The 15798-nt window shown below is 41.6% G+C and overlaps 1 protein-coding gene across 2 annotated transcripts in view; it reads right to left on the bottom strand.

Annotated features, from left to right (window-relative positions):
• The window catches only part of TGFBR3 (transforming growth factor beta receptor 3), a 211360-nt gene that overhangs the window by 10087 nt on the left and 185475 nt on the right, over positions 1-15798 (bottom strand). For both annotated transcript variants that reach the window (XM_047085878.1, XM_047085877.1), the window contains 2 exons: positions 7508-7549; positions 5166-5273 (listed from right to left, as the gene is read on the bottom strand). In XM_047085878.1, the coding sequence (XP_046941834.1) occupies positions 5166-5273; positions 7508-7549 (150 nt within the window). The remainder of the gene's footprint in view (positions 1-5165; positions 5274-7507; positions 7550-15798) is intronic.

The raw sequence follows: 15798 nt of genomic DNA, 5'->3' as shown, positions 1-15798 counted from the left end.
AACATTTGAATGCAGTAGTTAAAAATTCAGTAGGAAACGAAAAGATAAAGATGACGAAATCTCTTTGAAAATTAAGGAAAAAAGTAGAAAACAGAAAAGAAAGGAAAATTGGGGAACCATTCAAGAGGTTCATCTTTATAATGATTTCTAGAATGAGAGAACAGAGAAAATAGGAGTAAAAACAAATGATTCCAAAAATCTCAGTGCTGGAAGACATGAATTTCTAGACTGAAAGAGCTCCATAATGTATGAAATCCACCTAAGTCAAGGACTGTCATTGTAAAATTTCTCCCAGAAAACAAAACAAACAAAACAAGCCAGCAATTTGAATGGCCCTGAGTTTCCCAAAAGCAATCTTCAGAGCCAAAGGTCAATGAGGAGTGCTTCTTAGATTCTAAAGAAAAATTATTTATGACCTAAAATTCTGTACCTTGCCAAGCTGTCCACCAAGTGTTTGTATAAACTGAGGATATTTTCAGATATGCAAGGTGTGACAAACATTTACTTCTTATGTACCCTTTCAACACGGAGGAGAAGACATGGAATGAATGACACAGGCCATTCAAAACTCCCAAGGTGCAGGGAATTCCCAGAACAGTAGTGAAGGAATATAAGAAGACAACAATGTCCAATATAGAGGGCAGCCAGTTCAGACATGAACAGGTAAAAAGGCTCCGGGAAAGATTTAGTGAAGAAAATGAATCAGTGGAATACTGTTGTCTGAATGCATTCAGAAGAGACTGAGACAACTGGCAGAGGGTCAACAGATGAATTAGTGAGAAGCGTACAGAAAACTAAGCCCACTGCCTGGGTGGCTCAGACAGTTGAACATCTGACTCTTGGTTTGGGCTCAGGTCATGATCCCAGGGTCACGGGCTGGAGCCCTGCATATCACGCTCTGTGCTGAGTGTGGAGCCTGCTTGGGATTCCCTCTCTCTCTCTCTCTCTCTCTCTCTCTCTCTCTCTCTGCCCCTCCCCTGCTCACGTGAGCAGTCTTGCTCTCTCAAATAATAAATAAATAATAACATTAAAAAGGGGTTAAAAAACAAAACTAATGTGGGAAAGGAGGGGAGAGATAATCATCAATTCTAGGGAAAATTAAAAATCATACAGGAGAAACAATAATATACTATATAGCTAAATTGTGATTAGCATTCAGGTAGTTATAATATAAACAATAAATACTGATCTACCCAAAATTTGACTATAATTCTGTTAAGAGGATGGTAGGGTTGGGGGATAATCAGGGGCGTGAATGTATAATTGGGACACAGTGATGACAAAGAACTGAATTATCATTTTCCATTGTTGAAAGAAAAGGCCTAAAGCTGTTAAGTCAAGAAGTTGCAATACTATACTTCTATTATTTCAATATATAGATTAATGTCCAAAACAATCAGCTAAGAGTCAGGAATGGTGCTCTGAGGAGCAAGAAAAGGGAGTGGGGCAGTAGGGGGCTCATGTTCTTCTAATAAGTCTTGTAGAACTATTTCAGTCTTTAAGCTATGTGCATATGTTACTGTAATAGGGCTAAAAAGTTTTACTAAAAAATACAACTAAATACTTTTGCCCCTCACATCAAAAAAATGACAGATACAATTCTGCATATGATTTTTGGGACCTTTAAGAACTACAAGTTTGGGACTCCTGCACTAGCCAGACTTGCAGAAGCATGAAGATTCTATGGTTCCTTTCCAGCACCATTTCTATTCTGACTGTTACTCCTTTTTGTGGTATCTTAGTAGATAATGTAAATTTTAGGAATGGAGTTTTCCAGAGTTAATATAGCCCTCAGGAGGTATTGCTTATGGCGCCCAAAGCTGTGATATGACAGAGGATGGACCCAGCTTTTTTAGACTAACACACGTTCCAGGTATGGAAGTATGTATCCACATTCAAACACATGACTTGGTTTGGTGCTCTGTGCTCGGACGGAAATGAAGAACATAAAGAGAATTTGTCTGAATTAGGGGCTGATGCTGCTTGAACCCCCAAATATACCATACAAGGTCTGAGTTTCACAGCTTAGATTATTGTGGACGTTGAATGCATTGAGTCTGTGTATACATACCTCTCTCCATTGACTACTGCATTAGAATCTCTTTTCATCTAACCTTGCTGCTAGCTGATCCAGGTAGGAAACTGAAGGAGTTCTGGACAGGATAGTACGACTGGGTTCTGAAGTGGGCCTTTTTCACACTTATATGATGTTGGTTTTCCTTATGAGAAGTCTTTAAAATGAACCAGAGGCTACAGCTTTTAATAAAAAGTCATTCTAAAGCTGTATCGTATGTGATGCTAGCAGGGTTAGAGCACAAATGACAGTGTCTATAAACCTTTTAACTTCCAAATCAGTGTAATTTATATTGCTTTGGAAACCATAACAGGAAGGGTTTTTGGCTTTGTTTTTCTTTAATCTACTTCCAAACCTATTTCTATATTAACAAAATGTAAAAACTCCTCCCCTTCAGTGTCCGGTTTGTGGGAGAAGGGAGCAGGAACGACAAACCTTGGAATTTAATGAGCAGACCAATAAATGCCATACAACCAAGCTTTGCTTTTTATCAGGTTTGTGACCATGGCTGTGCGCAAGAGTCTGGGATTATCGGAGTGAGTTTAGTGGGGTGTGTGCCAATAGTGAGTGCCATGTGGTAGCCCGATACTGCCTGGACCTGGCTGCCTGGCCCTACCCGGCCTGAGATGAACTTCCAGGGTTGAGGGTGTAGCTCCATGGCCAAGGCCAGTCATTGCTCTCAGCAGGCACATGTTAAGCATACGTGGATAACCAGCCCATATAAAATCCTCAGGGCGACAGAGTCTTTTTGGTGTAGTTCCAAGTTCATTCCCAAAATACAGCATCAGCTGCCAACGGCCCTAGAACCTCACAGCCAGGCAGGAGATTGGGAAAGATTAAAAGGAACTGCTAGCGTGAGATCTGAACATGTCAGTACGCCTCTGACAAATTACTTACTCTAAAATACTACTCTGCTAAAAGCCGTCCCTTCTGGTGCTTATATGAACTGTTCATGAGGAAGAATATGCCTAAATTGATTTCCAGGGGTTTGTATATCCTCAGAATCATTACATTTAGGATTAAGAGTCTCATTTTCTCTCTCACATGATATATACCTTACTCAAACATCGCCAATTGGGAACAATAGTTTGAGGACTCAAAGCTCCACTATCACAACTCCTAAGCTTTTGCTTTGGATTGTGTGACTTTCCATGCTAGGCACAAATGGATCTGATCTCCTTCGGCCATAATCTAAAATATCTCAGCCAGAGGATGCAGTATTTGAAGTAAAAATTCTGCTTAGGGATTAAGAGGTGACTTCTCAAAATGCCCTTCTGTGCTTCGTCTCCCTTTAAAGCAGTCATCTTTTTAGCTTGTCTGGTTGAATGGCCCACAGTAAGGCCAAAGATCATGGCGCTCATTCGTTCAATGGAAAATCAATGAAATTCTAAATAGAAAGGCTGAACCTGCCACTGGCCTCGGGCTGATCAATCAAGCACAATTTACCTAGGTTCATAGTATAAACTCAAAGTATCCAAGGACACATAAGCCTAAGTAGCTCTCTAGACATACCCCAAAATGGATGTCTTTCTTTCTTATGTCTATCTGCAAGGAAACTAAGAAAGAAGCAACAGAAGGAAGGTCCATTTGTTCCTCCCCCATCGCACTAGCCTCGCCCCTTGCCAGGCCTGCATTCTGTACTGGGGTCAGAACAGGTTCTCTGTTCAGGCCAGAATGTTTCAACCTTTGGATTGAGGGGAAAGGGAAAGGGGAGGGGTGTGGCATATCAGAATTTGGGGGAAGGAGGAGCACAGCTTGAAAACAAAGTGCCTTGTTTCACCATTTTTATTTGTTTGCAAATCATGAAAATATATTTTAACTTTTTTTTATTTTTATTTTTTTTTATTTTTTTTAATTTTTTTTTTCAACGTTTATTTATTTTTGGGACAGAGAGAGACAAAGCATAAACGGGGGAGGGGCAGAGAGAGAGGGAGACACAGAATCGGAAACAGGCTCCAGGCTCTGAGCCATCAGCCCAGAGCCCGACGCGGGGCTCGAACTCACGGACCGCGAGATCGTGACCTGGCTGAAGTCGGACGCTCAGCCGACTGCGCCACCCAGGCGCCCCTATTTTTTTTTTTTATTTTTGAGACAGAGCATGAGTAGGGGAGGGGCAGAGAGAGAGGGAGACACAGAATCTGAAGCAGGTTCCAGGCTCTGAGCTATTAGCACAGAGTCCAACGCAGGGCTCGAACTCATGGACTGTGAGATCATGACCTGAGCTGAAGTCAGATACTCAACCAACTGAGCCACCCAGGTGCCCCTCATGAAAATATATTTTAAAAATTTAAACAATTTTATAGAAGAAAGACATGAGAAATTTATGCTTATCAAAGAGGGCATGGCATGGGTTTTAAAAGGGTCAAGAAATTCTGGTATAAGCCACCGAGACTGGGGATTCTGGTGGGCAGTGCGCAACATCTTGGCAGAGAGGATAATAAAATCTTCGCTTCCTTTTTCACTTCCTGCCCATTCATATGTCTGCACTGAAGTGTTTAGCTTTGAGGGAAGGGTTTGTATTTCTGGTTTGTCTACATTAATTGTCTTTAATTCAACCCTAACCACAAAATAGCTTTATTAGTAGCTAAACTTGACCAACATTTCAATTGCAATTAACATAGCTTGAACATTCCTTTTCTTTACTTTCTTTCTTTTATTTTTAAATGTTTAGTTTTGAGAGAGAGAGAGAGATAGAGAGAGAAAGAGCGAGTGAGCGAGTGCACTAGCAGGGAAGGGGCAGAGAAACACTGAGACACAGAATCTGAAGCAGGCTCCAGGTTCTGAGCCATCAGCACAGAGCCCGATGAGGGGCTTGAACCCACAAAGGGAGAGATAGTGACCTGAGCTAAAGTTGGATGCTTAACCGACTGAGCCACCCAGGCACCCTTGAACATTCCTTTTCTAATGGTGCTTCAGGCACACTGTATTTTTGCAAAACCCCATTTATGCCAAATACATTCATGTGCAAACAGTGAGGATGAACTTTCTCTCATTCGTCAGTCCATCCATTCATGCAAGGAAACCCTGAAAGGTCGCCTGTGTGGCAGACATACAGGATTCACAGCAACTACTATCTGACAGTCACACTCACCTGTGTGAGAATAGATGTACCACAAGGCCCCTGTCAGGAGTGCTCCGATCACAAATGCTGCAAATGCGATGCCCATCACGGTGAGGGTGTCCAGACCATGGAAGATCTCTACAAAGGAAGGGAAGCCAATGCATACTTTCAGTGAATCTGCATTATATGTTACAATTTTGTATCTGTGCCACAAGCACTGTTGGGAAGGCTGAGCCCTAACTAATAAAACAAGGGTGAAATGAGGATTCCAAGAAAATGCAGTGTATTTGAAACTTGCATGTTTTTTTTCCCCCAAAAGGAAAATAAAATTATCCGATTTCCAAGATATCCTCCTCAGTTTGCAGCCTCCGTGTGAAGATGCTTTGGAAAATGAACATCCATGATCGAAATGTGACCCACACCAAGCACTTTGAACAATGATACAAGAAAACACACTTCAAATACTCTACAAACATGTTTTCATGAACATTTACAAGTATGAGAGATGACCGGAAGAAAGGGAGTGCCAAGGAGGAAACATGAGGTAAGGATCGACTCTTCCTATAGATTTTAACTTTTCAGTGGTCTCAGCTCAAACCCTCCATCTTAACAATTATGTACTGTATCATTTAAAACAACCTACTCTTTAACACTTTTCCAACCGTGATCTTTCTACGAGGGGGACGGAAACACGTCTCGGTGTGGAGGGATGTCAGTTTTATGGTCAGCAAAACACATAAATAGAACCAATTGTTCCTCCACTTGGCAAAGATGTTTATACTTGAAATTAATTCCAGGCTACAGAAATAGAACATTTCCTGAGAACCACCTTCTTTGAATCACTTATAAAAAGTTAAAATCACTTTCTAAGAGAGAAGGGTTTTCAGTAGGATAAAATTTCCAAGGTGTCTTTTTTTTAATATAAATTTCAGGTGTACAATCTCCCCAATATTTCAATACCATGTTCCTCTCCAGTCAGAAGAAACTCCAGCTGATCTCCATATGAATTAAATCACTTTGCCTTTCATCTCACTTCAGTGTAAAAGATCTAATTGTAGACAAATAGGACTCCCCGAGTAGCCCCAGAACTAACTCATAAGGGCTCAGGAAAAGTAGGTCATGCTGGCAACGATTCTAGAAATTAGGAATTCCCAACTTGGTGGCTACTCTTCTAGGCCATGTGTTCTTTGGTGTGTTAACTTCTGGAAAATGGGGATTGCACTATTTCACCTGCTGAAGGCAGGGAGTGAAGAAAAGGAGTTTGTAAAAGGTCTGGGATCCTGAGGAAGGAGTAAGAATTGGGAAGAACTCTAGAGGTTAAGATGAACCAAGTCATCAACACAATTTAGTCTAGTCTGCAGGTATTAAAAGATGATTTGCCTTTTTATGCTTACAGATGCAAAAGAGAGGCATGAATGAAAGTTTTTAGTAAAACTTCTCCGAAATTCTAAAAATAGAGACGTCATTTATGAAAATTAGACTGGGTAAGTATGAGAGAAATGCGTCCATATGTGTCTCTGTGGGTTCATGATAATGTTCCACAATATTGTTCAAGTAAGATCCTTAACTAGAACAGTATAGTGCTTTGCATAAAGGAACTCACTAGACCTTCATGTGTAATGTGATGGGGTCAGTAATGGAGACTGACCCAGACAGTCGTAGGGAAGAAAAAAAAAAAAAAAAGCAGAGATTCTCTTCATAAGGCAACACCATCTAGAAGAGCTTCTTGGGTATACAGCAGGAAGCCCAGGCTCTAGTCCTGTCTGACTGCCAATTATAACCACAGGCAAATCTACCTAAATCTTTTGGTTAGAGTTTTCGTCCAGAGCGAGTGACAAAATTGGCCCGGACGATTTCCAATGCATCATGTTGTAGCAGTTGGTCTCTCTCTTTTTTTCACACACGTCCCCCCAGGGCCTCCATAACCGCCCCTCGCCCCCCTTGGACTAGAGACTGTCTAGAAGACCCAGCAACTAGTTCCCTTAGCCCTACTTCTCTGAGCAGGTAATTACTGTTGATGATGCATAAGCAAACCACTCCCATAGCTGTAAGTTCATGCTTTTAGATCACAGCTGATACAGGTATGCAAATAATCAACTCTTCTCTCTAAAGCTAAGTAAGGCCACACATGCCAGTGGGTCAACAAATTCATATTTAAAAGAGGCAGACAGGGGGAAAAAAACCCAGAAGGATGAAGGAAGGACAGAGGAAAGGAAAAAGAAAGTATGAGATTATGAAAAAATGGGGGAGAAGGGGAATGGGAGCAGAAGTCTCCTTATCAAAACTCAAAGTTTGCCAAATGCTCCATAACCAACTCATTCTTATAAAAAGCCCAGGAGGCTTCATTTCAAAACAGATGCGTAAAGACTTACGTGGAGGAACTGGATTCGGTTCCTTAATGCTTAGACTGGTTTCTGGAAAAAAAAAAAAAAAAGAAAGAAAGAAAGAAAAAATACATAAATCATGATGCATTCCACAGAGAAACCAAGTTTTAAGCAAAAGGTCATCAAAATCTGAGCAGAGACTGCCATTTTCCTATTAATAAATACTCGGTGAAAGCTTTGTCAATTACCCTCTTTAGATGTCAAAACTGTAACATGGGTTACTCAGAAATTTTAAACACTGCACTTTTGTATAGGTTCTCCAAATTGTATAGGTTCTCCAAATTGAAGAAAACCTGAAGGCCAACTTAAGGAATTTGAGTGTGACAATGTGTGTGTGTGTGTGTGTGTGTGTGTACATACCTTTATATTAACAAGAGGATATGATACCTTCAAATACCATAATTCTCCAGTGTATTCATGATGTTCTTCCACTTTAAAAAAGTTTTTACTTTAATGTACACAAATTTTGTAAAAATGTCTTTATTCTTCTTAGTGCTATTATCCTCTAGTGCAGCTTCTTTTCATCACACATCTGCATTGGTTACAGAGCTTTCCTAACTGGTCTCCTTGTCTCCACCCACTGCCCTGCTGCCTCTGCCCCAAATATTTCCTCCTCTATATTTTCCCCCACACTGAATTTTCCAGAGCCCAGAGTTGATTAAGTTATTGTCCTGATTAAACTGCTCCATGACTTCCTGAACTTATAGGAAAGAAAATCCAAGCTCTAGCAGAGCACACAAAGTTCCGCCTTCCTCCTCTACCGACCTGTCTATAGTCTCCTTTCCTAGGGGTCCTTCACCCATATTTATTTAAGCTCCCTAACTTTTCCATGCTGCTGTATGTCATCACACTTTGCAAGCCATTCCCTGAAATACCCCTTCTCCCCCAGACCTGCACTGTTGGTATTTTTGCCGGGAGGCCTTCTCTGACTCTCCCACTGCCCCAACCTCCAACCCCAACCAGCAGGGCTGGTCTCTACCCTCTCTGCTAATTCCACCCCACAGTTTTTGTACGTATACTACATCACATCGTAATTCTCTACATTTTATTCTGCCCTGAGGGCAGGGTCAAGTTCTTCCTTATCTGTACATCTTCAAGGCTCAGCCTAGCATAGAATAGGCTGACCAGAAATATTCAGTGAAGGATCATTAGATTGTTGATATGCTTTTCAAAAATGGACACAATAGAAGAAGCCTGGAATAAGGCTATATAGAAGATGCTTTGACATTCCTATAAGTCTTTCGTGTTCAAATCTCATTTGAGGTTCACACCAGCCCTGTGAGGGATGCAGAAAAAGAATTCTTATCACTATTTTACAAATGAGCATCCTGAGACTCTGATATCATGTGACTTGCCCAAGGTCACAGCTGGAAAGCATCAGGGCAGGGGTTGATCCCAAATTCCAGATTCTACTTAGTAGGCTAATGACTAGGGAATGACACTTTGTCCTTAACAGGAAAGCACTGATTAAGAAGATACTTGTGACTAACGGTGAGAAAAGCTTAGATCATGAACTAAGAATAAATTTTATTTACTTTATTTTGAGAGGGAGGGAGGGAGGGAGGGAGAGGAAGAGATAGAGAGAGAGAGAGAGAGAGAGAGAGAGAGAGAAAGCGTGAGCAAGCAGGGCAGGGGCAGAGAGAGAGAGAGAGAGAGAGAGAGAGAGAGAATTCCAAGCAGTCTCCATGCTGTCAGCAAAGAGCCTCACGAACTGTGAGGTCATGACCTGAGCCACAATTAAGAGTCAGACGCTTAACCAACTGAGCCACCCAGGCGCACATTTATTTTTATTATATATATATATATATATATATATATATCTTTTATATATATATAGAGAGAGCATGCACAAGCAGGGGAGAGAGGCAGGGAGGGAGGGGAAGACAGAGAGAGAGGGAGAGAAACAGAGGGAGAGGGAGAGGGAGAGGGAGTGGGAGGGAGAGAGGGAGAGAGGGAGAGAGGGAGAGAGGGAGAGAGGGAGAGAGGGAGAGAATGAATCTTAAGTAGGCTCCACATTCAGCATGGAGCCCGAAGCAGAGCTCTATCCCACAACCCTGGGATAATGACTTGAATTGAAATCAAGAGTCAGACACTCAACCAACTGAGCCACCCAGGTGCCCTAAATTTCATATTGTTAGGTGACTGGAAAAAAAAAAAAAACCAAAAATATTTTATGACATATGAAAATTATGTGACATTCAAACCTATTCCATAAATGAAGTTTTCTTTGAACATAACCATGCTCATCGCTCCTGTATTGTCTACAACTGCTCGCACTTACACGCTGCAAGAACAGCACTGAGTAGTCAGGGCTGGGACTGTATGAGGAAGAAACCAAAAACACTATCTGGCCCTTTAGGGAAATAGTGTGCTGAGTCCTGGCACAGACTCTCCCCCGCTCTTTAGAGTTTCAAGTGGTCAGTGTTTAGCACCTTTCTTTTCACCTCCATTTCCACTCCATAAAGAAGGAACACACACCTTGTGCTGGAATCCACAGTGGAGTGAAAAGAACTTGTGAAAAACTGACCAAACAAGCAGCATTCGAGGTCATTGTTTATAAAAATAAAGAAGCTACACAGGGTTGTAAATTCTCAGGATTAACCATCGCAGCTGGGCTGCAGCACAAGTATCCTGGTCCAGCTCTAGGGGAAGGAATGCTCCCGGATGAATCAAAGCCACCACAACTGAACAGTGCCCCCTGGAGTTGTGCAACACGGGGGCACGAGGGTGAGGACATGTGCAGGTTATACTGAAATAGAATTACTAAAATTAAAATGATTGTGTGTTTTTAAGAAAATCTATTTCAGTAGGCAGAACACACACCGACTACAAAATGCACACAAGAGACTGTCTCCTAGGGGTTTGGTCCTATCAGCCTATTGGCAGTGATAAAATAGTGAAGGTGATGTCTTACATTTATACATGTGTATAGTATTTTACAATTGACAAAAAGCCTTCTCTTGGATTTTCTCATTTTAAACTCCCAAGAACCCTATGAAGTAGGGGTATCTAACCACAAAATTCTAGTTCCAAGATGCAGTGGTCTGATTCGCTGAACTAAGTCCAAAGGCATTTAAAGGTCTCTATAGTGTTCATCATGTGAGAAATATACACGCGTCTGGGAAGAGTTCCATCCAATCAACCGCCCATGGCTAAACTTTTTCACTCAGAATCCCTAAGTGGTTTTAAATAATGACTCTCCCCAAAGGAGACCTCACATGTGAGAATTTGGGTTTTAGAGCAAGGCCTCTGTGATGGATGGCATTGTTTTAAAACTCTTAATGGACTTAGCCTATGATCTAATCCTTTTCCCCCACCCCAAATAGGGGCCTTCTCGCAGCTAAACAGAAACATTTGGTGCTTATTTCCCCCGGGGTGAAGTTCCTCCATAAACAATAACAAGCGCAAGCTGCAGCACTGAGGTTACAGGATTTTATCCTCCTTTTGGTTCCAAAAGTCCCCAATAACCCCTGTGTATGACTAAAGGAGCCTGATCTCCGCCGGAACCCTATAATCGAGCTGGCATGCTGAAAGGAAAACGGGAACGCGGCGATATTTACTTTTGGTTTAAGGGTAAGATGGTAAGAAAGGAATCCTTGCTATTGCTGCAAAGAGAATTTTAACAATAGAGATTCATTTGCAGAAAGAACAAACTATAATCAACATTCTGAATTAAATCTTTTCATATACTCTTGAGCAAATTTTGGTCTGCCTCTAGAACCAAATTTCAGTTTGTTGGGCATGGTTTTCATAAACGGGGTATTTCTGGGGTTATGCATGAGTAACTGACCACAGCTTTGAGCTTCCAGCTTTCAATTCAGTTCTCCTAAATATGGTAGGATCGAGCAGGCCCACAGGGGAACAAGGTGTCTACTTGGTACCCACATCTATTGGTGTTTGGCAAAGAGGGAAAGATAGGAAGAGGAAGAAGCTGGGGACTCAGGAGGCCTCTGTGCAGACCCCATTTAACGTGCAGTTTTTTTTTTTTTAATTTTTTTTTTTCAATGTTTATTTTTTATTTTTGGGACAGAGAGAGACAGAGCATGAACGGGGGAGGGGCAGAGAGAGAGGGAGACACAGAATCGGAAACAGGCTCCAGGCTCCGAGCCATCAGCCCAGAGCCCGACGCGGGGCTCGAACTCACGGACCGCGAGATCGTGACCTGGCTGAAGTCGGACACTTAACCGACTGCGCCACCCAGGCGCCCCATAACGTGCAGTTTTTACTAACTTCGCTGTAAATGAGCCCCTTTGCTGGTTCTTTCAATATTTATGGCATTCATTCCAATTACCCTGTCACTTATCCGCACCCTTCCACTTGATCACTGGTTCTTACCTGGGGTGATTTTTGCCCCCTGCATCCCACTGGGACATGTGGAAATATCTGGAGACATTTTGGGTTGTTACAATGGGTAGTAGAGGGGTTTACTATGGGCATCTAGTGGACAGAGACTAAGGATGCTGCTCAAAATCCTACGATACATAGGACAGCCCTCTACCCCAAGAGTTACCCAGCTCAAAACATCAAGAGTCAAGGTGTAAACCTCTGCACTACACAGGGCCTTACAGACGGGTTTACTATGTGCCGAGCATATAGTGGGTACCAATAAACATTTTTTGAATAACTGTAATTATCATGTATATCTTATACTGTGTATAACTCCCCAAAACAACCTTCATGCTGCTTTCAGAGTAGTCTTCCTAAATGATTTGATCATTGGTTCCCTACCCAAGGTCTTTTTTTTTTTTTTTTAAAGATGTTATTATTTTTAAGTAATCTCCACATCCAACGTGGGGCTCAAACCCACAACAGTGAGGTCAAGAGTGACATGCTCCACCAACTGAGCCAGCCAGATACCCCAATCTTTTCGATGGTTCTTAAATTTTAGAGGTGCATGCTGGAATATTTATGGATGAGATGAAATGTCTGGATTTCCTTCAAAACAATCCAGGGACAGAAAGTGGTAAAACAAGTTTGGCCATAAATTGGTAGCTGCTGAAACTACACGGAGGATACATAGTAGTTCATTCTCCTATTCGATTCGATTCGATTCGATTCGATCCTATCCTATCCTATCCTACTCTCGTATATATTTAAAATTTTCCAAAGTAAAAAGTCCCTAGATACCTCTGTCCCTTACTGGATAAAGACTGAATGTCTTGGTCTGTCAGTTAAGCATTTCTACCATCTTTCTACTCAGCTTCCCCTCATCTCTACTTCAGCCTGAGGACAAAACCCGGCTGGGTGCTTTAGAGTATTTTTGTTCTGGAAAAATCAAGTATGTTCCAAAAAGTAACGCCTCTCTTGGATTAACTTCCAATTGACGTTTACAGCTTTCCCTTTCATTCCCCTTCCACCCCTACTCCCCACAAAAACCCAGTTTGGCTGAGAGGTTAAGAGGAAGGAAAGGAAATTAACATTTACCAAGTGCCCATGATATGCCAGGTGCTGTCCTGAGCACACTTATTTTTAAAAAGTTATGGAGTGGAAATTCAGTATTTTGAACATTTAACTTGCTAAAAATTACATATTGTATATAAATCATGGCAAACTTGGGGGTGATGTTTATTGTTCTTTCTCACTCATTTTTTTTTATATGTGCCCTAAATTTCAGACAAATGATTATCTTCCCTTTCACCATTTTCAAAAAATCATCACTGCTGTGGTAGAGCCATTTTTATTGTGCAAGCCCTAGTGTGTTCTCAAATGCCACAAAAATGGTCACGGCATCCAAAGCAAACAGCGCTAACGTGCCTATACTTCAAAATATTTCAGAAAATATGGTAGGATGGCACTACCTCAACTATTTTAATTGTTTTGCCATAAACCATAATATGCATCGACTATTCATGTTTTCTGGGTTTTTTTGTGAGTTACAATTCAGAGTCACAGAACTTCTCAATTTTAATACTCTCTTAAACGGCTTACATGTGTCCCAACATCTTACCCTTTGGGGAACAGATTTTTTTCCTAAAATTCTTCATCTTTTCAGTTCACAATCATTAGAGTATTTGAGTATGAACTTGACTGCCAGTGTGAAATGGCATGAATAGGAGAAGGGGTGTGAAAAGGGTGTGAGGAGATAGATACCTATGTTGCTTGTAGTTTTTATTAAAACCTAGAATCAACCTCTACCTAGGATAAGGCATAGGTTTACAGAACACAAGCCCTGGAATCAAAGTGCCTGGATTTGAATCTCGGACCCACCATTTATTTATGTCAGGTTATCTAATATTGCTCTATACTTGCCTCCCAGAGGGGCTATGATGATTAAATACGATTACCCACATGAAGCATTCAGCACAGAGCCCTGTAGTAAGCAAATGCCCCGTAAATGTTAGATAATCATTATCATCTCCATGACTATCATCACCACCAGCACAATCATCTGTTGAAAGTTTCAGCAGCAAAATAATGCTAACCCAAAGCTAGCTCCCAAGGGACTAAGGTGGTGCTTATGTGCTGTGGAAGCTCAGGCATATTCCATTAAAAATAGCGGCCCAGGGGCACCTAGGTGGCTCAGTGGGTTAAGCGTCCAACTCTGGACTTTGGCTCAGGTCATGATCTCACGGTTTGTGAGTTCGAGCCCTGAGTAGGGCTCTTGTGCTGACAGTGCAGAGTCTGCTTGGGATTTTCTCTCTCCCTCTCCCTCAGCCCCTCCCCCTCTCTCTGCCCCTCCCTCCTGCATGTGCGCATTCAGGTGCGCGCGTGCTCTCTCTCTCTCTCTCAAAATAAGTAAATAAATTGAAAAACAAAAACAAAAACAAAAAAACAGTGGCCCAGAGGAGGGACCCAGAAGTATTTAGCCTTGGCGGCCTGTTCTCTGTGTCCATAGGAGGAAGAAACACCACCTGAAATGTGACCAGGCCATTAGCACTGGGAGTACAGACCAGCTCTCTGCTTGGCTGAGAAGCTGATAACCTGAGCCTTTATCTGCTGCTGCCCCAGAAAATCCAGTGTGGAGAAATAAGATGCACCAATGACCAGGGAGACCTGGAACTTCAGCACGGCCTTCAAAGAGCACCTGTGTGGCTAAAAAGGCAGTCAAACATCTCATTGGTTGGGTAATTTTTACCCCCAAATTCGTTCCAGTAAGAGATACTCCTGGAGATACTACAGGTTCTGTGGCTTACAAAAGTAACACACAAAGCTGGCAGAAAGACTGTTCATGACGACCCAGTTATTATTCAAATAACCTAATGCTATTAGGCAAGTGGTCACATCCCCATTTCAACTGATTATTCCAATTTACTGAGAGGCAGAGGGAAAACACAGACTCCAGTGGCCTGCATCATGAAGAAATGATTTCAGAATCAAAAGAAAATAAACATGAAGGGTGGGAGGAGTCACCCAGAGAGCTGAAAACTGCCAGAACTGCCATTCAGTGCAAAGTTACAAAGCCTATTTGCACACAGCCCAAGGGAAGCTGGCTGATAGTCTAACCTGCATTTGTTTAACAACCCTAAGCAATCAACTTTCTTCACCACAAGCTTCTCCGCTAAAATCTAGTCTCAATCAGCAAATCTCATGAAACTGCTTTGATATTTGGTAAAATTTTCCCCTTGAACTTTCATGTAAAAAAACAACACCGAACTTTCAGAATAATTACACTAAGTTTAAACAAAAGTAATTACCTAATTTGCAAGAGGAATTACTTAGAAAAATACCACCAAACTTAAAAGAAGCATGAATGAATTACTGGAAGTTATACCGCTGTGTATTAATGCCTAATTATTCTTTGGCATAGAAAAAAGCAAGCGGCTGCCTTCAATTATGAGCGGAACTACCTCTCTCAAAAAAGGTAAGAGTAACAAATGGAATACAAGTGGCTGCTGTTATTGTTAAACCACTCACAAAAGTACAAAATGAGCCAGATGTTGCCCAACTGTGATATACTTCGCAACACAATTAACTTATTTCTTTCCCCTGGTCCCCCAAAACAGGGAACTATTTGGGCAATCCATTTACAGAAAGACTGTGGCTATTACACGGTTTCAAATTGTTGAAAACCAATCAGTGAGAGTAAAACAACAACAAAAAGTGTTAATAAGGAACCAATAAACATCTAGTATGTCCATTTTGCACCACCTTCAGAATGGCTGGGCAATGAATTAAAACCTAGTCTGCTTCTTCAAACAGTACAACAGGTAAAGTTAAGTTGTGCCCCAGGCTCCTGACTCTAAGCCAGTGCCCTCCTCACTGTATCTCCTGCCTTTCCAAAGTGAGCAGTAGGAAGAGGGCAAATGACATACAGATACGTCAGTAAGAATGGCTCTTTT

The sequence above is a fragment of the Lynx rufus genome, unplaced genomic scaffold, assembly GCF_022079265.1.
Source record: "Lynx rufus isolate CCGP_SWC_20201006 ecotype Redwood Valley unplaced genomic scaffold, mLynRuf1.p SCAF_2, whole genome shotgun sequence".
Classification (NCBI taxonomy): domain Eukaryota; kingdom Metazoa; phylum Chordata; class Mammalia; order Carnivora; family Felidae; genus Lynx; species Lynx rufus.
This window is presented reverse-complemented; position numbering and strand designations above follow the sequence as displayed.